Source organism: Gekko japonicus, unplaced genomic scaffold (genome assembly GCF_001447785.1).
Source record: "Gekko japonicus isolate JY-2015 unplaced genomic scaffold, Gekko_japonicus_V1.1 scaffold476, whole genome shotgun sequence".
NCBI lineage: Eukaryota > Metazoa > Chordata > Lepidosauria > Squamata > Gekkonidae > Gekko > Gekko japonicus.
Window position 1 is genome coordinate 413,186 of NW_015175984.1, and position 24,713 is coordinate 437,898.

Consider the following 24,713-nt stretch of genomic DNA (forward strand, 5'->3'; position numbering starts at 1 on the left):
GTCATCCCTGGAACCTGCCCTGTGCTGGGTCAGATCACTGATCCATCTACCGCAATACCGTTTACTCTTCTCCCCAGGTCTCAGGCAGAGAAAGTTCTTTGCCAGCCCCATTAACTGGATATGCCAGGGGTTGAACTCAGGGCTTTCTATTTATTTATTTAATTGATTGATTTGATTTATAACCCGCTCTCCCCAGAACCGGCTCAGAGCGGGTGACAACAATGTATAAATATACAATTTAAAGCCTTCTAAAAAACAACAAGTACAAAAATCTGTAAGACAGTTACTATCAAATTTAAGATGGTGTGAAAATTCACACAGGGGCAATATACAGTATACATAGAAGGGGGGGGGAGAGGCCCCTTCTCGGCTGGAGGTCCGGTACTGCCCTCAACCGTAGGCCCAGCAGAACAGCTCTAGTTTTGCAGGCCCTGCAGAATTGTACCAGATCCTGCAGGGCCCTCATCTCTCCTGGGAGAGAGTTCCGCCAGGCTGGAGCCAGGGCCGAAAAGGCCCTGGCCGAGGACAGCAGGACACTCTTTGGGCCAGGGACCACCAGTAGATTTTGATCACTTGAGCGTAACACTCTACTGGGGAGATGTGCCCAGACAGGCGGTCCCATGGGTATGCTGGTCCCTGACTGTTAAGTGCTTTAAAGGTCAACACCAGAACCTTGAACTTGATCCGGTCTTCGATCTGGAGCCAGTGCAGCTGATATGTGCTCTAAAGGGTGTTCCTGTTAGAACCTTCACAGCTGCATTCTGGACCAGTTGCATTTTCCAGACCAACCTCAAAGGAAGCCCAACGTAGAGTGAGTTACAGTAATCTAGCCTAGAGGTGACCATTGCATGGATCACCATGGCTGGATCGGAGCACGACAAGGCACGGGGCCAACTGCTTAACCTGGCGGAGATGGTAAAAAGCCAGGTTTAACCACCTGAGTGATGTGGGCCTCTATTGAAAGGGAGGCATCCAGGATCACTCTCAAGCTCTGGATGCTGTCAACAGCACCCTGTCAAGAGAGGGGAGTTGGCAACCCATCCCAGCGCCCCCTCCCGACCCAGCCACAGGACCTCTGTCTTCGCTGGGTTTCGTTTCTACCTGTTCTGTTTTAACCAACCAATTGTGGCCTCCAGACCTCTGTTCTGGGGCAGCCTCCAGCCGGCCACTCATCAGCAGATAGGGCTCGGTGTCATCGGCATACAGGTGACAACCCAGCCCGTGATCCCGCGCCAGCTGGGCAAGGGGGCGCATAAAGATGTTAAATAACATTGGGGAGAAGATAGCCACCTGAGAGACTCCACATACCAGTGGGTATGGTGGTGAAACCCTCTCCCCTAGTGCCGCCCCTTGTCCCTGACCTCAGAGCACATAACATTGACCCACAGCTCTTCCCTTCCGTTATTTAATCCTTCATGGCATCTCCTGGGTTGGCTCACATTGAGTGGATTAAGGGTAGATGGAAACGACCTGAGCAGTATGATCTTGTTGGGGGTGGGGGAGAACTTTTAAGTTTTGTGCCCACGGCTCAGAAAAATCTGTGGTAAATCGCATTGTGTTTGCAGTATGCAGACCAGTCCCACAGTTCTTGCTCTGCTGTCAGAAACGAATTTCCTGCATCTGTCGCCTCCTTTTCCCAGGAACGTGTCGTTCAAAAAACACGTGCAGTGTTGTCAGCTCCAGAGTTTTCTGTTCTGTTTTATTGACTGGCCTAACTGTGTGGCAGATAAATGACTTGTCCACACCAGTTGTATGAGCTCTGTGGCCGAAAGCTGATTTAAACTTGTGTTCCTTATGTGCAGGGATAGTGCTTGGTCCATTTGCCTCGCACCCCAGGGATGGAACTAAAAAACAAACAAACTCATGCTTCTTGCAAAGTTGTGCATTGAGGCCCTTTACATAAGTGATTAGAAAGTTGCACTTATAAGTTGTGGGCGTGCTAGGAGAAGAGAGAAGAGATTGGATTTATACCCCGCCCTTTGCTACCCTGAGTAGTCTCAGAGTGGCTTACAATCTCCTTTCCCTTCCCCTCCCCACAACAGACACCCTGTGAGGGAGGTGGGGCTGAGAGAGCTCTGCTTTTTCAAGAATAGCTGTGCCAGAACTATGGCTTGCCCAAGGTCATCCAGCAAGTGCAAGTGGAGGAGTGGGGAATCAAACCCGGTTCTCCCAGATTAGAGTCCGCTCACTTAACCACTACACCAAACTGGCTGTCTTCACCAAACTGCTACAATATTAAGAGGGTGTACTTATGAGGAAATTGTGTTCCATTACACACACTTCCTAATGACTTCCTTCCCCTTTCCCCCTGCATTCCAATGGCGTCCTCCAGCCCCCATTCACTGGGGAGAATCGGAAGAAAACGATAGACAAAATCCTCAAGTGTAAACTCAACTTGCCTCCCTACCTCACGCAAGAAGCCAGAGATCTGCTTAAAAAGGTAAGTGTTGTATTGGGGGGGGGGTGAGTACCATTTCCAAAGTTATTATGCCCTGATTTGCAAAAAAATAAGGAATCTATTGGCACTGCAAGTTAGGTTTCAAGTGCTGGAAACGTCTGCCTTTATTAGAACAGAAACTGGGCTGTTGGGGCCTAGATACTTCATTTGCATTAGACCAGGGTCTCCCGAGAGACCTGTCATGATGCTTCTCGAAGTCCTTCAGGAAAAAATGTAGTGGACAGCAGTGCCCTCCAGTAGGTTTAGCTGGCCCAAGCTGAGAGCTGACTGTAGAAACTGACCTTACGGGGAGCTAATTCTGAGAGGGAAGACTGCAGCATGTGGAGCTGATCCAAAACATTTGGCTCTTCTGCAAACGTTTTTATATAAAGAATTATGATGACCTTGACTGAAGCCTAAAAAGAGACAAAATCATAAATGCCAAGGCAGCATCTCTTTCCTCCTCTTTTGCTTCAAAATACTGAATAGATATAAATTGTATTTAGTCTAAGCATAGTTGATGGGAAACTAACCTGTTCTGTAATATCAATATGAGACTTGTTACATGTTTGAAAATACAATACATTTTTTTTAAAAAAGAGCTTCAGAGTTAAAGCACTTGAGTTAGAAGGAGAAGGTGCCCGGCCCCAATTCTCCTTCTAAGTCGTGGAGTCTTGTGAGCAAAAATCCTTCTTTGTGAGCTACTGGCATTAAAGTTGTGAGCGAGCCATTTGGCTACTGCATAAATTAGTTTGCTCTGGAGCCATCCTTCCTGAGCAAAGACAAAAATGTGTGAGCCGGAGGCTAAAAAACTCTGAGCCAGCTCACACTAACTCAGAGGGAACACTGCCCAGCACAGTCTTTGGCATGACTGGACTGGGAAGTACTTTGGCCAGACGCTCTGGAGAACAGTTGCCAAGGAACCCCCTTATTACAACCTCCTGCCCTTAATTTCTCTCAACTGTCTTTTCTTTCTCCTAAGCTGCTAAAGAGAAATGCTGCCTCACGCCTAGGAGCTGGTCCTGGAGATGCTGGAGAAGTTCAGGTATGCTTTCCTTTCCACTGTTGGCAGAATCAGATGTGAGCATTGTGGGGTTTTTTTAAAGAACAGGGGTGGCGTCGGGGTCATGTCTTGCAGTCCACAGTCAAGAGGCCAACTACGTTTATTTATGTAAAGGGTTTAAAATATGACAGAATAGCTCGATAAACTAACCAAGCTAAAGAGCACCCGGGAAAACCAGTAGTATAAAATCACAGGTAGGCAGAAGGGGTAGGAAGAGGATGGGGAAATGAGGTAAAATTCCATTAAAAGCCCAGGTGAACAAAAACATTTTGGCATGGCACCTAAAAGCCAGTAATGCAGGTGCCAGGCGAGCTTCAAGCAAGAATGGATTCCGTGGGCAGGGTGCCACCACTGCAAAGGCCACGTCTCTAGTTAAACTCACCTCACTTTTGTGGCCAGAGGCACCAGGAGTAGTACCTTAACTGGCAAGCTGCAGTGTATGAGAGGAGATGGTCCTTCAGCTACCCTGGTCCTTAACCTTAAGGCCTTAAAAGTAGCCCCCAACATTTTGAATTGTGCCTGGTAATTGACAGGAAGCAGTGCAACTCCTTCAGCACAGGAGTGACATGATCCCTGCATCCAGCCCTCGACAGCAACCTGGCCAACGTATTTTAAACTCAGAAGAGTCTGGGCAGTCTGAGGCAGCCTCGGGCAAAGCACGTTGCAGTAATCTAACTGGATGTGATCGGAGCATGGCTAAATCATGCCTTTCAGGGAACAGCCTGATTAAAGGCGCCATGGGGGCAGCAACAGTTATGAACTTGCTCTTTCAAGCAGGCGGGGGGGCCCTGTGTCCAGCATGTACTGACTCTTCATTAGTTTAGCAACTTTACCATTGGCCACCCCCTAAACCTTGCCTGTGTGGATTCCTGGCCTTTTCACAGAGCTGTTTTTATAGATGGGGAAATGGGGTTATGACTCTAGACCCTCTTTAAGTTTGCTGTGTGACCCCTTCCCAACGTCCTACACACGTTTCGTAGAATAAAGTCCTATGCCTTCCATCTCAGCTTTAAGAAACTGAGAATTAAAAATGGATGTGTTGTGTTTTCTTTTTCTTTTTTTAATTCGTGGGTTGCTTTATATTTTAGTTCCTCTGCGTTTAGCACAGTGAACAGATTGCCTCACATTGTTCTGCTCGGAGACGAAAAGAACAGTTTGCTAACCTGGTTTGGGGGTCTTGACTGCCCCGATAATGTTTCTTAGGCTCATCCATTCTTCAGACACATCAACTGGGAAGAGCTGCTGGCTCGGAAGGTGGAGCCCCCATTTAAACCATTACTGGTATGTACTGCTTCCTCTTTGCTCCAGTATCAGGACACAACTCGCTGTATAATTTTAGCTGTTGTGAAATGGTGATATTGCTTGTCTTAATCAGGTGTGTGTGTGTGGGGGGGTCATATCCTCTGGATTTTTGCATGAAATCAGGTGCCACATCCTATACTAAAACAAATGAGTTTTCTTGCTATTCTTTGAATTATTTTGAAATGGAATTTTGTGTGTATTTACTTTTTATCCTGCCCTTTTCTTCCAGGAGCACAGGGCAATATGCACTGTCCCTTCCTCCTGTTTTATCCTAACAACAATCCTGTGATGATGGTTTAATTAAGCTGAGAGAGACCGAGATTGTGTGTGTGTAAATGGCCCAAGGTCACCCACCCAGTGAACTTCATGCCAGAGTGGAAATTGGAACCTTGGTCTCCTGGTTGTGCTCTGGAACTCTCACTACTATATCAGACTGGTTAAGATGAGTGTTCCGCTCCTAAAGAAGGCACAGGTGCTGCTCGGTTGCCTCTGTGCAGGTTTGAATCTCTTGGACACAGAGAAGAAACAAATGTATTGTTGAAGGTCAAAGCAAGCCACTTACAAGTTTTCTCTGATGTCAGGGCAGCTCATTGATGGGTCTGCCTGTTAATCAGATGTGATGGACAGACTGGGTTCTGCCTCTCTCTCAAAGCAACCAATGAGAGCAGATGGAAGGTTGAGAGAAGGAGATTTGAAAACAGCAGTTAAAAAATAACAGTTTAAGACTTAGTAGCAGAGAGAGAAGCTGATAGCTTAAGGGCTGAGGTGAAAAGGGATTTTATGGCTGAGGGGAACTGTATAGAAGAGCAGTTCGGAAAAAGCTGATAATAGTAAATTTGTAACTAAAGGATCCCACTTGTAGGTATAGAAACTCAGATCTTCAACGTGGTTTCTGTGCTTCAACACCCATGGGATCTAGTGCGCTGTAGCAAGCTCTTTTAACGGATTTTCGCGCCCAGACCTCGGGCATGCGCAGGAACCCCACCGCGCATGCCAAGAGGGGAGGGCGCGGACATCCCGCCAGTTCCTTTCTTACCGCCGCATTGGAAAGACCTTTTCTCCGTCGGTCTGATCGGTTCGTTAGTTTGGCTTTTTGCCTCACGGCTTCCTCGTCCTTTTTTGTGTTACTCCTTCGCTACCTACAATTTTTTTTTTAAAAAAAAACAACTTTATTTTCCTGATGGGGGAAAGTTCTGTTTACCTCAGCCGGCCTTCGGGCTTTACCCCCCCCCCTTTTTTCTCCACTATTTTGTTGTTCTATGGAGAAAAAGTGGAGCTTTTTTAACCGGTGTCAACGTTGCGGTAGTAAACTTGCTCTGCTCGACCGCCACACCCTCTGTATTTTTGTTTGGGAGAGTCTCCCAGACCTGACTCGTGCCAGCACTGTGCAAGATTTTCAAATCAAACACGAAAAAACCGAACAGCACGCCTGAAAGCGGGCTATTCTGACTGGGATCGCTATTCGACCTACTCTGCACACAGATCAAGGTCACCCTATAAATCGAGACCTTCAGCAACGCGGTCTCGACCTCCGCCTAAAGATGCTTCTTACCACCAAACGGAACCTCTGGGTTCTTCCACCCCCCACCCCCCCGTTGTTCCACCAAAAGTTTTGACTAGTCAACCGGAAGTTACTCCGATACAAATACCAGAACAGGGATGCTCTGATTCCGGAGACAACGAATCTGACTCAGAGGCTTCGGAGATCCAAACCTCCCCTGACCACAAGTCACCGAACCAAGCGGCCACAGAGGACCTCCCTATATCGCCATCCGACAATCTCACTTCTTATACAGACCTTGTCAAACAAATGGCCCATTCTCTAGGCCTCTCTGTGGTACAACAACAGCCACAGGTTACTGATCCTGTTTTTGATATTGTGCAACTAGATACCTCTACCATTGCACTCCCCATGTCCGCAGTCCTCTTGCAAGCTATCAAGACTCCATGGGAAAAGCTGTCTTCAGCCCTGGTGTCGACGAGGCGTCTGGACCATATGTACAGAGTCCAGGAGACAGGTGCCGAATTTTTATTTTCCCACCCTCAACCAAATTCGGTAGTCGTAACATCCTCGTCCAAGTCTAAACGAACACACTCGGCACCCTCTGACAGGGAAAGTAGGAAATTAGACACATTCGGGAGACGCTTCTACTCCACGGGTGCGTTAGGGGTCAAAACCACTAACTACCTAGCCTGCATGAGCAGATATCAATATACTCTATGGGAAAGAATCTCTGACCTCCTAACCCACTTCCCGGAAGACAAGCTTCAAGCGGCCAGGGTTATTCAAAAGGAAGGCATGGTCCTTGCGAAGCAGCAGCTCAACACGTCCAAACATGCTTTAGATGCTTCCTCCAGAACAATGGCCTCAGCTATCGCTCTGAGGAGACACTCCTAGCTCCGCAATACCAATCTTCCTCAAGATACTAGGTCATATGTCGAAGACCTCTCTTTTAATGGCCTCAGTCTTTTTAACAGCATGACCGATACCATGCTCCAGGATATAGATAAGAACATAAAGGCCTCTCGCGCTCTCGGGGTGTCACCCTCCACGAGGCAACAATATCGCTCTCGCACCTGGTCTAGGCCCTGGCAGAGACGCACTCCAAATTGTCAGTCTCCGGATAGGCAATGGAGGCCACCTACAACTTCCAGTGGTCAAAGACCCGCCTTTCAGAAACCTAAGTTCAGAACTGGACAACAACCCTCACGCACCAAACAACCAAGGGTTCTCCAAGCAGGGCTTTTGACTTCCCTCCTACCGAGTCAGTTCAAACACGTCTGTCACCTTTCCTTTATGCCTGGCATCACCTCGGACCAATGGGTGCTGTCCATTGTAACTCAGGGCTACCGTATTCAATTCAACCAGAACCCAATCACTCCAGTAGTCATCACCACACCCCCTTCCCCACCTCTCCTAGAAAAGGTGTCCGTCCTCCTGCAGAAGGAAGCCATCAAGAGGGTACCACCACACCTCCAAGGGACGGGATTTTATTCCCGATACTTCACAGTCCCAAAGCGGGATGGGGGCGTTCGGCCCATTTTAGATCTGAGGGACCAGAACTGTTATGTCACCTACCACCGCTTCCGCATGGTGTCCTTGCAGCAGATTATGCCACTGCCTCGGAGAAACGTCTGGATGGCCACCCTCGACCTCCAAGACGCATACTTCCACATCACTATCCACCCCTCCCACCGCCAATACCGGCGCTTCGCAATTGGTCAACACCATTACCAATATCCGGCCCTACCATTCGGCCTTTCAAGCGCCCCAAGATTCTTCACAAAGACTCTGATTGTGGTGGCGGCCTTCCTCCGTCTCAAGGGCATCTCCATCTACCCATACATAGACAATTGGCTCCTAGTGGCGTCCTCCAAAGACACTCTAGTCTCAAACATCGAGACAATGGTACTCTTGAAAGATCTGGGCTTACAAATCAATCCCCAGAAATCTCAGTTGCAATCGGCCCAGCAGATACAATACATCGGTGCCCTACTGGATTCCAAGACATGCATGGCTTACCTGCCCCAGAACAGGGCGGTGTCAGCAAGCTGCCAAGAGTATAATATGTTTCCCTTTCATGTGCATTCTTTCCCTTGCGCTTAATTGCCTCTTCGCCGCAACGCATATCTCTCAAGGCCGCTGGAGGAGTTGCTTTGTCTTTACACAGGATGAGTCGTGAAAAGCGTTTACCTGTTTTGCTTTTGCAGCTGTTAGTTCTCAGCCTAATGCCGTGCGCGGGAACCCCTGTAATTGGGTGGTCACTATACAAATGCCCTATAACCTTTTATGTGCATAGATCACTCGCCATTCCTAACAGTGCTCGTGTTACTGCATCTATAGCTTTCAATAAAAGTAAAACCTTCCTAAGAAGTGTGTACTTCATTGTTTGCTGTGGGTCCTGACAGGCGGCTGACATTGTCCACTTAGCCACCGTCGTTCGTACCCAACCCTTGCTCATGGCCTTCCAGATACAGAGGCTACTCGGCCTTATGGCCGCGACTACATCGGTCCTGGTCTTCGCAAAACTAAAAATGCGACATCTACAACTGTGGTTCATTCGCAACTTCGATACTTCGAAGAACGCACATACCACCGTCCTAACCCCCCCTTCCAACATACGAGAGTCCCTACTTTGGTGGACTGTTCCCTCCAATCTTTTCCAAGGAGCACCCTTCCATCCGCTGTCACCCCAAATCACCATAACGACAGATGCTTCCCTGACGGGATGGGGTGCGCACACCATGGGCCTTTCTGTTGGGGACAAATGGGACACACAGAAGAGGAAGCGACACATAAACTTCCTGGAACTGCTGGCAATACAACATGCTGTCACCAGCTTCCTACCTATAATCAGGGGGAAATGTGTCACGGTCCTCACGGACAACACCACGGCGCTCTCTTATGTCAACAAGCAGGGAGGCACTGTTTCCCTATGCCTCTGCAACCTTGCCATCCAATTATGGAACCTCTGCATCACCAACAACATTTTCCTCGTAGCCACACACATCCCTGGACACATGAACGTGCAAGGCAGACCATCTAAGTCGAGCAGGACTCAGCCTTCACGAGTGGGAGATGAACCCAGCATACCTCCTCCCACTCTTCCGCAGGTGGGGAACTCCCCAAGTCGATGTTTTTGCTACCAGAGCCAACAAAAGGTGTCCTCTGTTCTGTAGTTGGGGAGGCAGGGACCCACAGTCTCTGGGAGACGGTCTCCTTTACCCTTGGTCCATGGGGCTTCTGTACCTGTTTCCTCCCTTACCTCTGCTTCTGAGAGTGGTCCGCAGAATACTCAGAGACGGCGCGGACTGCATATTAATAACCCCATGGTGGCCAAGGCAACCACGGTTTTCGACAGTCCTCGAGTTATCAACAGGAATATACCATCAATTTCCTCCGGCTCAGGACCTCCTCCTCCTGTCCGACTCCCCTCTCCTACATCACGGCATACTACAATTGAAATTGACAGCATGGTTTTTCCACCCGCGTAGCGAACGTTCTGTTGAATCCCAGGAAACCTACTACGCGGAGGTCCTACAATTATAAATGGCGAAGGTTCTGCTCTTCCTTAGGTGATGCCCCTCGAGCCACCTCCGTGGGTCTCGAAAGAGTTTTCCAATTCCTCCTCTCCCTAGCTGACTCGGGACTTTCCCACTCATTGTTACATGTTTATTTGGCCGCCCTTTCGGCCTACCATGTTCAAGTTGACGGATGCACACTGTTTTCCCATCCGCTTTCAAAATGTTTTTTAAAAGGTTTATTACATCTCTACCCTCCTCTCAAAACTCCTGTTGTTCCCTGGGACCTTCCTCTAGTTCACCGCCAGCTCACGAGGAAGCCCTTTGAGCCGCTCGCAACATGCGACCTCAAACTTCTAGCATGGAAAAAGGCCTTTTTAATCGCTGTCACCTCGGCTAGGCAAGTGGGAGAAATATTGGATTTCCGACACGATACACCTTACCTGTCGTTTTTGCCAGACGGAGTTCGCCTCGTACCGGACATTTCCTGCCGTAGGTGGTGTCAGAGTTCCACCTGCAAGTGGAGGTCTTTCTCCCGGATTTCTTCCCAACTCCAACGTCCGCAGAGGACAGACTCTTACACACTTTGGATGTGAAGCGGGCTCTCCTGTTCTACCTCAATAGAACACGCCCAACGTGACTAGACTCCCAACTGTTCATCTCTTACGCACTAGCGAGGCTGGGGACTCGCATCTTGGCTCAACGCCTCTCAAAGTGGATTGCGGGTCTCATCCACCTCTGCTACCTGATTGCCAAACAGCCGTTGCCTGGCCCCATCAGGACCCATTCAACCCGGGCTGTTGCAGCTTCCACTGCCTTCCTCCAGGGAGTGCCCCTGACGGACATTTCCAAAGCCGCTACATGGGCTACGCCTAACACCTTTCTCAGGCACTATGCCCTAGATGTCCGTAATAACATCAATACCAACATGGGATGTTGCATTCTATCTTCGGCTACGCAGTAAAGGACCTGCCAGCACCCTCCTTCAGGTAGGTCACTAGTCGCTAATCTCCCATGGGTGTGAAGCACAGAGACCACGTCGAAGATAAAACAGGTTGCTTACCTGTAACTGGTGATCTTCAAGTGGTCATCTGTGCATTCACACCACCCACCCTCCTTTCCCGCTGCTATCAGCTTCTACGCTTTCAATAGAGGTTGATTTGCGACGGTAAAAAAGATACTGGCGGGATGTCCGCCCCGCCCCCGGGCATGCGCGGTGGGGTTCCTGCGCATGCCTGCCGTCTGGGCGCAAAAATCCGTTAAAAGAGCTTGCTACAGCACTGATCCAGCGCGTGCGCACTAGATCCCATGGGTGTGAATGCACAGATGACCACTCGAAGATCACCAGATACAGGTAAGCAACCTGTTTTTCAAAAGTTCAGTGGAAGTGAAACGTTTCTTAGACTTTACCTTCCTCAGTGTTTTGTTCTTATAAATAAGCTTCTTGCTTTGATTAACCCTGTGGGCTGCATCTCTAAGGGGAAGAAGCACACACACAATTTAATATCTCAGTCTACATACATATGTTATACGATATAAATGAATGGTGGCAATGACTGATTGGAGCAGTGTTTGAATTCAGCCCCAGTGGCTCTGTGTGAGTGAGGGCTGATTATTAAAGGGTGCTGGGCTAACCTGTCTGTGGTTGTTTCTGGGAGTGAGAGGACCTGAAGTGTGAGGTGGTCATGACTCTATGGATTTTAAAAGACAAGAAAGGTGGCAAGTGTGACATCCTGACCTATGTATAACCCATAAGCTGAATAAGAGTTATCAAAAAGTCTCTCTTGTTTTTGTCCTTAAGTTATCCTTTTAACTAGGTTCCTTTGCTTTTGATCTGATCCCCCCCGGGGGGCTTTATTTTTCAGTGCATTTGGGTAAAGTGAGCTTTCCCTGGTGGCAGTAGGACTCCTGTGCGGCTCCAGGGGTTTTCCCCTGCCGAGCATTTCATGCTCCTTCTGCCAGAGCTGTTTTAAGTTGATCGTCTGTATATAAACCTTTATTCCTTTTTTGCCTTCGCAAAGCAATCCGAAGAGGATGTGAGCCAATTTGATGCAAAGTTCACTCGTCAGACTCCCGTCGATAGCCCCGATGACTCAACTCTCAGTGAAAGTGCCAACCAGGTCTTCCTGGTAAGTGAGCATGAACTCTTGTGCTGGAGTGCAGAGAGCCAGCAGGATCTGTACCCTTCCTTCTGGCGCCTGCAGTGCTTGCCAGAAAGCCCTGTCCTATGCTTGAATATCCTATAGAGAGCCTCTCTTTGCTACACTTGTTTTTTGCTGGAATCTGTGTAAGAAAGGCAGGGCATAAATCAAGTAAACAAAACAAGTTCCCAGCAGTTCCAGCTCTCCCTGCTTCCCTTTGCTACAAAGCGTGTTGACATTCATCTTCTGTTCTTTCAATCTCCCTGCTTTGCATTTTGGTTGCTGCCTGTGTGTCACACATCCAATCAGCAACTAACTTTCTGGGAAGGTCGCATCGAGGAAGGGGGGAAGCCACCACTGAAGAATAAATTGCCAGGACCTCATTGTTGTAGTCATCAGTCATGCCATTCATCTGTTATGCGTGTGAATACACACACACACAAACACACACACACACTTGCATAAGTTCCAGGGGTCATTTCTAGCCGGAATGAGCCGGGACGGCGTTCCAGCAATAACAAGCCCAGGAGCGGGCACATGTGATGGCAAGCCCCGCCCCCAGCAGCCCTCAGTCAGGCCAGGAGGAGCGGGAAGTGGTATGTGTTGCCTCTGCTTGCCATCACCGCCGCCACCAGCCAGAAGGCAGGGTAAGTTGGTGGGGGTGTAGGGGGTAGGGGCTTGTTTCAGGTCCAGTGGGTGGGAGCCTGCAGAGAGCGCCTCCCCCCTGGCCTTCCCTGGCCCACCCGCCGAGGTGGGCAAGCTGTGGAAGGCCCTGCAAGGAGCAGGGAGGCATTTAAATGCCTCCCCGTGCCTTCCCTGCCCGACCGCCGAAGCAGATGAGTCGGGGAAGCTCTGCAGAGAGGGTCCCCCCACCCCCACACGGCCTTCCCTGGCCTGCTTCTGTCAGGCAGAAGTGCCTGAGATTCCCCCCCCCCCTTTTCCTTTGCCCCGCTTGGAGTTGAAGGGAAGGGAGATGTCAAGGGGTGTGGCATATGCAAATAAGTTATGCTAATGAGCTCCTGCACCTCTTTTTCTATGAAATGACCCCTGATAAGTACATATGGGGCTGTCTTCTGTTGAATGAAGCCTTTGGTCAGTTTGGCCCAGTACTGTCCACAATGCTCTCCAGTGTCTCAGAGAGACAGTTTTTTTTCCTCCAACACCTTCTGCCTGAAATCCACTAAGATGAGGCAGTTGAAGATTAAAGGTGGGACTCCCCCCCCCCTCCCCCCGCAAAGGCATGCCCTCGGTCTCTTGCTCTGGGGCTGCTATCAACCTATGGGGAAACAAAGCCATAATATTCATGGGGGGGTGAGTGGTCGCTTCTAGTTCAGCTGGAATAAGAAGCTAAGAGGGGAACGGGGAGAGCATGAAAACGCTGGCTGTGTTATGTGTGTCCTTTTCCAGCCAGCCTTTTCATACTCTCCCAGTCCCCCTCCCCTTAATACAGTACCCATCCTGGTATGGCTTTTGTCCACTTAGATCCTGCAGTTCTCAGCTCAGCTCAGTTTTGGGTGGTCAAAGGTGATCCCTCATTCTTTTTTCACTCTCAGAAAATGTGGCTTGATCCAGCCTTCTTATCTCCTATTAGATTTTTCTAAAGGCCCGCGTATCGGCAGCAGAGGGGAGTTCTTGGTGTGCGGGAGGCCCTAGGTTCAACCTGCGGCTCCCTAGGTTCAATCTCCGGCTGTGACAGCCCCTCTCTCTGAGTCTGTGGTAAGCTGCTGCCAGTCATAAACGGTACCGGCTAGGCAAGCTCAGATCTGACCTGGTGTTGGGCAGTCTGGTGTAAGTTAATTTCCCCTTAGTAACAAAGGATGGATTCGACACTTCTGTGTGAGTAGTTTATCATGTGGGGGGGGGGCCACAGGGAGAAATGGGGGTCGGCACTGGGTTTCAGGGTTTGGGACATTACCAAGGGTGTTCTTTCTGGTGGGCTTAGCCACTGTTTTCCTTATCTTCCAGGGCTTTACGTACGTGGCTCCCTCCGTACTTGAAAGTGTAAAAGAAAAGTTTTCCTTTGAACCAAAAATCCGATCACCTCGCAGATTCATCGGCAGCCCACGGACACCAGTCAGGTACTCTCACCCCCCCACACACACACACCGATGTTCGGCTGTTCCTCTCCAGTTAGATGTCCTTTGCCGCCACAAAACCTTAAATTGTCCAAAATAAATTAGTGCTCTTATGCTGCTATTACTTACAATGCCTCTGCACTTTCCACTTGGGATTAAATTGACTTTGCAGTATGAGAGCTGTGGGCAAAGAGAACAGTAGTACCATCGAGCTCTCCTTGCCTTCTGCATTAGGCGTTCGACATTTCACAGAACAAATGCATTTTTTTTATCACAACCCTGAAAAAGAACGTAAGGCATGTCAGTCTAGCCTTCTGCTAGATTAGTTTCCTTCCTCCCGCTGATCGACTAATGCAGTCCAGTGGCTGGCATTTTAATCTGCTTTATAGGTTAGGTTGTAAGGGGCCTGATCTAACAGGTTGGTGGATTTTGAGCACTCCTCTGTCTTGACCCCACCCCCTTCAGAATGGGTGGGTGCAGTCTGCTCCGTTATCTCCCTTTGCTACTTGTGTAAGCAATTCGAAGCCTACGTGTAGGGCTTTGAACATTTTTGAAGTTCTGTATAGGTACAAAGGGTTGTCATCTGTAAAATAATTTTCAGGAATGATCCTATGCAGCCTCCTGATTCCCCCTCTGAGATAGGTTGTTAGTTTCATTTTACAAAATGTGGAACCAAGGCTGAGAATGCCTTGCTGATGGTTGACCCCAGCTTTCCATGTCAGTCTGAAGTCTTCCGTTGACAGCTTCTGGTGGCAGCTAGCTCTAAAAAAAAGAAACAGGAGCCAGCGACTGAAGTGGTCGTGCTTGATACTTCTGCTGTTTAGAATTCAGAAGCAGGCAGTGTAGTACATTAAGTAAACTCTGTAACGGAACTTTCTTGTCTTTGAAGCCCTGTAAAATTCTCTCCGGGGGACTTCTGGGGACGAGGTTCTTCTGCCAGCGTGACAAACCCTCAGACGCCTGTGGAGTATCCGATGGAGACAAGCGGGATGGAACAAATGGACGTGACGGTAAGCGGAGAGGCCTCAGCTCCGCTTCCCATCCGGCAAACCAACACTGGGCCGTACAAAAAACAAGCCTTCCCCATGATTTCCAAACGACCAGAGCACTTGCGCATGAATCTATGACACAACTGATGGCAAATCATTTCCAAACCTGCTTGGGCGACGGAAGGGATGGCAGACCTTTGCCGGCAGCCCCCTTCCCATCTGCGTGAAACAGGAGGGGCTTCTTGTGACTTCTTTCTCAGAGCGGCAGCGTCGAGGTGGGTCACTGCGCAAAGTGGACTGGGAAAGAGACGCAGAATCCCATGGATCATCTCCCCCCCCCCCATTTTTTTCCTTCTCTGAATCAATGGTGCATAAAAAAAAAGGACCTGAAGCGAAATGGTTTTGAAAAGCTGTAGGTCCAGCAGTTAAAGAGATTTGCAGTGTGACGTCCTTTGCAGTTGATCAAGGGTGATAAGCTTGCAGCTGACAGTGTTGAGAGTAGAACGTTGCCACAGCGGCATTCTGTCAAAGGGGTAGCCCGTTTCACGGGGCTAGCGCACACAATGCCTCCTCCAGTACTCGCCTCTCAAGGATTAATTCGCATGCAGGCTTAGGATGGCTTCCTGCGGTGGTGTGGAATGGAAGATCCAAGATAAAACTCCACTATAGGTGTTCCACATGCAAAAAACCCCCACCCCAATCTAAAGAAATGCGTTTTTATATAAATATATATATTTTTGAATAGATTTTTTTTCTTTTTCTCACATTGGCTCATTATGGAAAATATCCCAAACTTGGAAAGTGCAGAATTATTGGTTTGATGCATAAAATAGAAAAGCGGACTTAAATTTGTTTTGCTACGGAAACAATGAAGTGGTGAAAAAGAAAACAATACACTGTTAATTATGTTGTTGGGATTGGTGGGTGGGGTGGGGAAGGGGGAACATACCCTGCCTCTACCCTCTCTTGCTACAAGAAGCAGATCAGGTCATCGTCTATGCTAAAACCTAACCGACATGGAGGCTGTGCTCTCCAGTCTCACACCTCTGGTGTCCCCTTGAGGTTCCACACAAGCAGGGGCCCTCTCCGCCGGCGCTGTGCATGCATCAAGAGTCCCACGGAGCTTTTGATTGGTGCCACGAGCTTATATTTGTACTGTCGTGCATTTCATCAACCCAAGCAGAAACTCTGCTGGTTAAAAATTTTCCTCAAGATTCCAGAGCATACTCAGATTTATCAAGCCACCAAAAAAGATGTTAACAAAGTTGGAAAAGGGGTGTGGTGCGCGCGCAAGCAGGGACGTCATCGGCGTGTTACCGATTTAGAAAGAAACAATTATGCTGGTCTTGCAAGTCAGCGGCAGTGCTTGCAGAGATGGTTTGTTGAACATGTCTCTGCTCCATTGTGCATTTCCATGACAAATTACAATAACTGTTTTCCAGTGGTGGGGCTGTCCATCTGCTGATTGTATTTAAAAACAAAACAAGTATTAAGATGGCCTTCAACGAATGTCTTCCAGAGAACTTTTTGCAACTTTAATTTTAGGAAACGTTCTATAGATTTACTATTTATGTTTCTGCGATTTGTTGTTGGAAAAGCAAAGCAAAACAAAAAAAAATCTGTATACGTGACTTTACAGGTACAAAGAATTAAATAAAGGTATCTTTACCTTAACTTAAAAATACTTCCTGCCTTAAAGAATTTCCATGGACGTAGCTGGTGAAAAAAGTCATCAGTGATCGGCAGAGCTTTCCGCTAGGGCAGCGTGAGTGTGCGTGCGCCTTTGGGTAATTGTGCGGCTGCGTAAAGTCCCTGGTGCTGCTTCGTCCTGCTCGTTAGGTTCTTCTGTCTGTGTTCGTCCTGCTATTGTAGGGATAATTTTTGGTTTTTCTTTCTGAGCCATAGGATCCAAGCCATAACTCTTCTCAAAAACAAAAATAGTCCAGCCAGAGGCTTCACTTTCCACAAAGTAGCATGGGAAGGAAATAATACAGATGCGCAACCTTGTCGTATCCCCTAGGAGCATCATTTTTTTTTTCTGTTCTTCTGAGCAGTGAAATGTCAAGGGTGCAATCTGGTGACCACAGTTGCCAGGCTCACTTAGAGCAGCAGTCAAGGATCTGGCTCCTGCTGGGTTTTGTTGGGGTCTTAGCCTTAAATAAAGCAGCCTTGCAGCGTAGGAGCCACTTTCCCTCGTGTCACCCCAGTAGTGCTCGTGTGTCTGCATCATGTGGGAGAAGCAGATTGTGTCGGCGCTGTGCTCCCCAGGGCAGCGCCCCCAATGTCTTGGTCGGCTTCTGCCACTGGAATGGTCAGATTTGGACATACAGGTGATATTGGAGCTGTCCGGGATGTTGCTGTGAGGCAATTCCATACCTCTCAGGAAGGCTTAGATTGACCCTAAGGCCTAACTCACACAGGTGGTAGCTGCTTTTGCCTAGTGTGTATTTGTTGGGGGGGTACTCAGGGGTGTGGGGACATGAGCCGTGCAGTGGGAGCTCCCTCACGGGTCCCCGTGCACACAAACCTTAGGGGTGTGACTCCTCCTCCCTGGGGAGGAAGAATCACCTGACCTGTAGGACATCATGCGGAGCATTTGCATTCTGCCTGACATTCTCAGGGAAGGGGGGGCACAAGACTGTCGCTGCCCTCATCTGACCCACACCCTGGTTGTGGCTGGAGAGTGTGTGGCTGTCTCTGGGGGGCGTTGAGGTTCGGTGGCTTTCCCCTCTTAGTTCTTCAAAGGGAAGGGCTGCCTGAAGGTGCTTTGACTCTATAGATGTCAGACATGGCACAGATCTCCCCCCCCCCCCCAATTTCTGCATTCAAAATACGCTCTGAAATAGCAGCTGCTTTCAACTTTGCCTGCGTAGAAGCAGCGGTAGTTGCAGTGACAGCTGGCGCTTGCGTAAAGGTGAGACCTCTAACCCTGCTAAGGACCTCTGCTACTCAAGTCTCAGTGAACTTGTACGGGGTTCCCCTCCCCCATAAAAAGGGACACAATCTCCCATGATCTTACCATTCTGTCCTGGCAGGATAGGACTTTTCCAGTGGGCCTGGCTATACTATAGCTGGCAGAAAATGTGGCTGTGTGTGGTAGTTTGAGTTCACTGCTTGTATCCAGTTCTACCATTTTACTATGTGTTTCACGTTATAGTTTCATCCTCTTAACTGTGAATCCTTTTTATTTTGGAAATGCGACTCGGGTCAGCAAGCACACACTATGCAATATGGGTTATCCTGTATTTATTTGTATAAAAGAAGAATATCAAAAACCTTGATTTTTGTGTATATAATTTTAGTGACAGTATATAGTAGTTACCGAACTTCAAAGGGAGTGGTCTCTCTCTCTCTCTCTCTCTGGCACAGCTATATCAGAACACTAGCCTATGGAATGCAGTGGATATCGGAGAACTTAAAAGTGCTTTCTTTTTTAAAAAAAATTGTCTTAATTTTTCTTGGAGTATAGCGATTAAGATTTATTTTGTACAAGCTGTGCTTTTTTAATTATAATCTTGGGATCTTTGCTATAATTTGATTTTTATAGATTTTTGTACTGTTATATTATTAAAAAAATAACTGGGCGTAATACTTGGTAAAGCTAACCACATATTAAGTATTAAAACTTGATTAACTTGAATCCTGTTTTGTTTCAGCCCGATCCATGATGTTTTGAAAGTAGTGGTAGTTCTGCAGTTCGTTTTGAAGAGTGCAAAAGTACTTGGGTCAGCTGGGCTGGGATTTCTCCCACCCATGACACAGATCTGGGGTTAGGGTGGGAGGTATTTTAATTGCTTTTTGTAGAACGAGTGATGATTTTGATCTCAGTTAACTTAGTAAACGGGGGGATGTTGAGCAAAGTCCTTTTCAGGCTCTCTCTGTGTGCCATCTGCAGCCTGGTCCGTGCATGCAAAACAAGGTGGTAGAAATAGACTGTAGGTCTTGGATCCCTGCTTTGAACGACTCCTGCCTACAGAAACGTGGCACACAGCAGGGGGAATTGTTCTGCTCTCCTGCCTGCTGGTGTCACAGGGAGTTGGGAGTAGACGAGCATCCCAAAGCACTGTCCGCCACCTGTAGTCTGAAGATGTGCAGCCTGTTCTGCTGTCTTATTTCCCTCCGTGTATGAGCCCGGCTTGATATACTAGACTTCTGTCAGGGTGTCGCTACTTGCTACAACCTCCATTTTTTAAAATAAGTTTGCAGTGAAATAGTGTCAGGTGAGCTAGACCAGGTACAGTGGGGCCGTTCACCATCGACCTGCTACTCCTTCCACTGTCCCAACAGTCATATGTCTTTATGAAATGGGGGTTACCAGTTGCAAAGAAATACAGCTGGTACCTCGAGGGGGGGGTAGTGGAAGGATAGCAGAGACAGTGACTAAAGATCTTGGGGGGGAAGGCCATCTCGTGAGGATGAGGGATTGTGTTTTGTAGAGGCCCATGGGCTGGCTTCATATACTCCCCTGGCCAGGAGTCCTGTGTGCAGCCTGAAGCGTGTGCATCTCATCATTGTGAGTTTATGTTTGCTTTTACCTTTCGGGGAGCTGCTTTGGGTATGTTTATCATGGTAAAGTGGCGTAACATGATCTAGATTCTCTCCTTCACCTGTGGGTGCTACAGACCATCAGTGGGGGGGGGGTATGTGTGGAAAGAACACCGTGGACCATTGTCCAGGGTGATATATGGGTGGGTTCTGTTTTTCCTAGAGGTCCTAACAATCTAGGGACTTTCTTGCTGTGGACATCAGGGAAGGAAACTGCTCTAAATTTGAGCCAGCTATCATTATTCTGACTTTGTCCCCATTGTAACAGAGTGAAAATAAAACATCCCAAATGCCCATTCACTCAAGGGGAAATCTCCCTTCCAAAGCCCCATTGAAAAGAAATTGGAAATTGGGCTTTAATGGTGCTGAGTGATCATCTGTGAACTTGTATTAAAACCAGCATACGCACCTTCTTATTTAGGGGTGAGCAGGGGAAAAGAGGGTTTGGGTTCCATCTCAAGCCTATATGTTATCACAAACTGTGCAAGTGTCTTTGGGAAATAACATTTCTGCATCAGTATCTGATCATTTGGGGGAAGAGGGGAAAGGAGGGGGCCGGAAACGGGGGTGTGAATGCATGAGTGGTTCTCATCTGTACCTTTTTTTTCCAACAAAAAAAGGAAGTGTTCTTTCTGCCAGACCTGAGCTGGTTTTTGTAACCATCTGTAAGAATTGCTCGCCAGCTGCCTTACTGGGAATGGTATTGAGGGTAAATACCCTTTTCTGCATTTCATTCTGTACTATTTACTGTAATGAAATATACTTGATTTCAGAACAAATGGATGTAAATAGCAATTAAATGCAACTTTGAACAAATGTTATGGAGAATGGTTTTTTAAAAAGGTACTTTCACACTTGTGCATCCCAAGCTGACCTTACAAAAATTTTTGTGGGCTGAGCAGAGCAGCCATTGGCAACCAAAATATATTAAAATTCCTCCTTAAATGGTGCAACATTTCCTGAGCGTCAGTACACTGCTGGTGCTGAACTGCACCTCTACAGAAGATTGTTTTTAAGGTGGTAGTCAAGGGGGGGGTGCTTCTCATCCAAAGAATAGACGCTCAGCTGCAGCTTCTTCCCCAACAATGGCTTGCTTCTGTCCTGGGTCTGGTAAGTTATCATTACTGGGACAGGAGGGGAATGGCTGCTTGCTGGTTTACCTTTTAAATTCTCACGGGCACTCATAAGACCATGGATGATTTAGTCTTCCTTGTGGAAGTCAAAGCTTCAGGGCTGAAGCAAGTGCTCTGAAGGCAGAAAGACCCAATTCCCCTCCCTGGCTCCTTCACTTAAAAGAGTCACATGTGAAAAGGCCTGGATTTGACTCATCTGCTGCAGCAAGGACAACTGGATGAATGTAGGCAAGATGGGGCAGGGACCACCTGACCTCATCGGGCAGCTTTGTAGGTCCCATTGGTCGGGTTCTTCTATCAGTCTGCCCTGTTGAGTGCTGAGAATGAATCTGAAAATGGTACCCACCGTGGCTTGCTCAAAATACTTCTCAGATGCACGAAGATTTAGAGGTGCAGCTCTGCTAGCAGATGTGACAGTTGCAAATAAACTATGGTGCTACAAACCTGTATATCTGTAAGCACTCCTGTGTAAGAAGCATATACGATTGTGTTGTATGCCTTGAAATGCAATGCTCCACTTACAGGGCTTGTAGCAGCGCCTTGCAAGCTTGTCATTTTTATTTATTATTTATTATCGCATTTCTACCCTGCCCTCCCCGCAAGCGGGCTCAGGGCGGCTTACAATAAGGCACCATGTGCCAAAACATAAAAGAGCATTAAACAGGATAAAACAATCTACATTAAAGTGCTCAGTGGTTACAATCAAAAACTAACAAGATGGAATCAAATTTACAAGATGGACTCTCCAGGTTCTTACATAATAAGGAGGTTAAATACCCATGGTTGTTACTCAGCCCCATCCAGCGGTACTGACCTCAGCAATGTCATGGTTGATCCAACCCTCCGATCTACCAATGATGGTAGTGGTGGCTCCTACTCGAAAGCCTGGCGCAAGAGCGCCGTCTTACAGGCCCTGCGGAACTGTAAAAGGTCCCGCAGGGCCCTGATCTCCTCCGGGATTCCACCAGGTAGGAGCTGCCACTGAAAAGGACCTGGCCCAAGTTGCAGTAAGCCTGGCCTCCCTGAGAGGCACATGTATCAGTTGTGCCACGGATACAGTGAAGTTTCCTATGGCGATAAATGGACAAAATACACAAGGGTGTTCCATAGATTTAAAACTACATTTATTCTTGCCAGCCTTCCGGTCTAGTACAGCTTTTTAAAGAAAGTACCACAATTAGATATATTTCCTCTTTTTATTTTTGCGCCTTGTCAAAATATAGCATCAAATAGTTTTTTAAAAAAATAGACTTCAGGGAACAAATACCCATGTTGACATCATTGAAGTAACTTGGCAGTATGAGTAGACATGGGACAGGAAGTGGGAATAGGAAAGCGCCTGTGAGGTACTGCCGGCTCCCATTCGAATGGCCACGAACACGGTTCTTAATACACCTGAGGCAATGTTTGGGGTATCCTGTCGCTTTGGAAGCCAGCCAGCCCTTGTGTGTAAAATGCTGATTCCAGTCAGGTTGCTGTATGTGGTACATGCATTGTCGAAGATTTGACTTTACAAATCCAGTAGCAGAAGCCCCAAAAAGTGTCAGAGAGGCACAGCACCCTGCTTTAAGCTGAAAGCCCCAGTATTCAAGTAAAGTTACACTGTGAAGCAAGAAGGTGCGAGTTTTTAATAGATCTGTAATTGCACAGAAGACGCCCCATCTTTCCACTTGTTAATGTGATCCGAGATGACTGTTCTACACAGGGGGCAGCTTTTCTCTCTATTGAACCACAGAGCTATGCATTCTTCGCAGAATATGTGCTGTAACGAAAAGGACCAATTTGATTGTTAGCGCATAGAAAACTTGAGTTTGAATAGATGCTGCTCAGTTTAAACTGGTGGCCCTGATTGAACTAGTGTAGAATGTCTGTTTTCATACTTCCCCATTTCAGCCATCCCTTTCCGCGTTGATTTGTCTGCCATGGGATTCAGTGAATCACGGAGAATTCTGGCACTGCTGTGTACAGTGAAAAATGGGGCCACCCCTTTCCTGTGACTGCAATGTCTGTGCTTCTGAAGGGACGCTAAGCTATCTTTCGGGGTAGTTTGTTTACCATTACTGGCCTTCTCTATGAAAAGCCATTTCGGGTTTCTCAGGACACCATTTGAAAAACCAGAACTTTAGAACCAGAGGAGTTAGCTGTGTTAGTCTGTCGCTGCAAAATAGTAAAAAAGCCCAGTTGCACCTTTAAGACTAAACAAACTGTATTGTAGCATAAGCTTTCGAGAAACACAGCTCTCTTCGTCAGATACATGGAGGGTATGAAGAAACTGGCAACCTCTCCCCCCTCCCCATACCAGCACCTACATCTCTCACCAGTTTCATCATACCTTCCATGCATCTGACAAAGAGAGCTGTGTTTCTCGAAAGCTTATGCTACAATAAATTTTGTTAATCTTAAAGGTGCAACTGGGCTTTTTGATATTTTTCAAAAATTTTAGAAGAATACGTGGAACAAATCCACAACTTTCAGTACCTATGGAGTCAGGAGACAACCGTGCTTGAAATCTCAAAGGGAAAGGGGGGACAGACTAAATTTGGGAGGGGAGGAGCCTTTCTGAAGAATTTATCTAGAGAATTTTATATTTCACCTTCCTATAATGTACTCAGGGTGTTGTACAGAAGGAATTCATATCTGTCAACTGCAATACTTAACAGGTAAATCCAGTTGTAAAAAGCAGCCAGGTATATTGTTGCAAAAAGCTTTCCGAATAGAAGCAGCATGCAAGTACTTCAAAGTATTTTGTTGCTGTTTTATGCATGTGTCATGCTTTAGTTTTAAATCACCCTCAAGCAGGTTCTCTGGAGAGGAAGCATATCAATTCTCTAAACAAAAGGGATTAGGTACTCATCCCTCTTGCCTGGCTGGGCACATGGAACTCTTTGTGTGGGTCCTTGGATCCTGACCAAACCATGTGTGGTTTGTTTCTCTATACTCAGAAATACTAAATTCAGACAACATGAGGGGAAACTTCCCTGGGAGGAGAATTTATGAGAAAGCGGAGTACAAGCGTGTACCCCCTTGTGTCTTCTCTAATTGCCCTCTAGCTCCAACAACTATTTTAATGCGGCAAATGCTTGCTGTAAAAGGAACTAAGGACCCTGGTGTACAAGGGTGATGAATTAAGTGGTGTCCCTTTTTCAACGTAAAGCACATCACCAAGCAGCCCAGCAATGTTCCCTCTAAGCTGAGTTAGTGTGAGCTAGCTCACAGTTTTTTAGCCTCCGGCTCACACATTTTTGTCTTCGCTCAGGAAGGACAGCTTCAGAGCAAACTAATTTATGCAGTAGCCAAATCACTTGCTCACAAAGTGCCAGTAGCTCACAAAGTAGAATTTTTGCTCACGAGACTCCACAGCTTAGAGGGAACATTGCAGCCCAGTATCAGATAGTACAGGTTCCATGCAGCCTGCTAAGATTTGCCTTCTCTGGCTTTGGAGGGAAAAAGATTTCAGGGGCTGTTCCCTACAGATTCTCCAGATGAGCCCTAGAGGTGATAAATGCCTCGAAGCACCCACAACTTCAAGGCCGAAGGGATTTCATTGCCTTGGTGGGAAACACGTTTGGCACAGCAGAATTGCATGGCGTGAAACTTGTGTCAGATGGTACAGCTGTTTCAGATAAGCATGAAGCAAAGGGTGTGTGTGTGTTTGGGAGCCCTCCTAGCAGGGCTTGGATGCCTCTAGCAGATGTCCAAACTCACTTCCCACTACCTGTGGATAGAGAGTTCCTGCTTTAGGAGACGATGAAGAAGCAGACTGTCAGAACTCACATGGGAGAAGCAGGAAGCAAAGACTAGGCAGGTGAGCAATGTTGTTTTTCCCTCTTCCAGCCCAGAATCTTTCAGCAGGTAGGAGAATTTACAGAGCCTCCAATAACCCCATCGCCAACTGTTCCCAAGGGATACAGTACACTATTCTGAGTGGAATTCTCCCCCCTCACCATGATTTAGCCCATGAGAAGGAAACATCATCCAGGACAGAGCAAAAGCCTTTCTCCTTGTA

At 47.6% G+C, this 24,713-nt stretch overlaps 2 protein-coding genes across 3 annotated transcripts in view; one reads left to right on the forward strand and one right to left on the reverse strand.

Moving 5' to 3' along the window:
* Positions 1-20,252, forward strand: part of LOC107123110 (ribosomal protein S6 kinase beta-1) — a 49,565-nt gene extending 29,313 nt beyond the window's left edge. The window contains exons 10-15 of the mRNA XM_015426286.1: positions 2,333-2,440; positions 3,420-3,482; positions 4,704-4,781; positions 11,846-11,953; positions 13,931-14,043; positions 14,930-20,252. Of these exons, the coding sequence (XP_015281772.1) occupies positions 2,333-2,440; positions 3,420-3,482; positions 4,704-4,781; positions 11,846-11,953; positions 13,931-14,043; positions 14,930-15,167 (708 nt within the window). The 3' untranslated portion in view covers positions 15,168-20,252. The remainder of the gene's footprint in view (positions 1-2,332; positions 2,441-3,419; positions 3,483-4,703; positions 4,782-11,845; positions 11,954-13,930; positions 14,044-14,929) is intronic.
* Positions 20,253-21,817: 1,565 nt separating this feature from the next.
* RNFT1 (ring finger protein, transmembrane 1) overlaps positions 21,818-24,713 on the reverse strand; it is a 29,592-nt gene continuing 26,696 nt past the window's right edge. Inside the window, exon 8 of one of the 2 annotated variants that reach the window (XM_015426289.1) lies at positions 21,818-22,469. In XM_015426289.1, coding sequence (XP_015281775.1) covers positions 22,335-22,469 — 135 coding nt within the window. In that variant the 3' untranslated portion in view covers positions 21,818-22,334. The remainder of the gene's footprint in view (positions 22,470-24,713) is intronic. The other variant, XM_015426288.1, reaches the window with a different exon arrangement.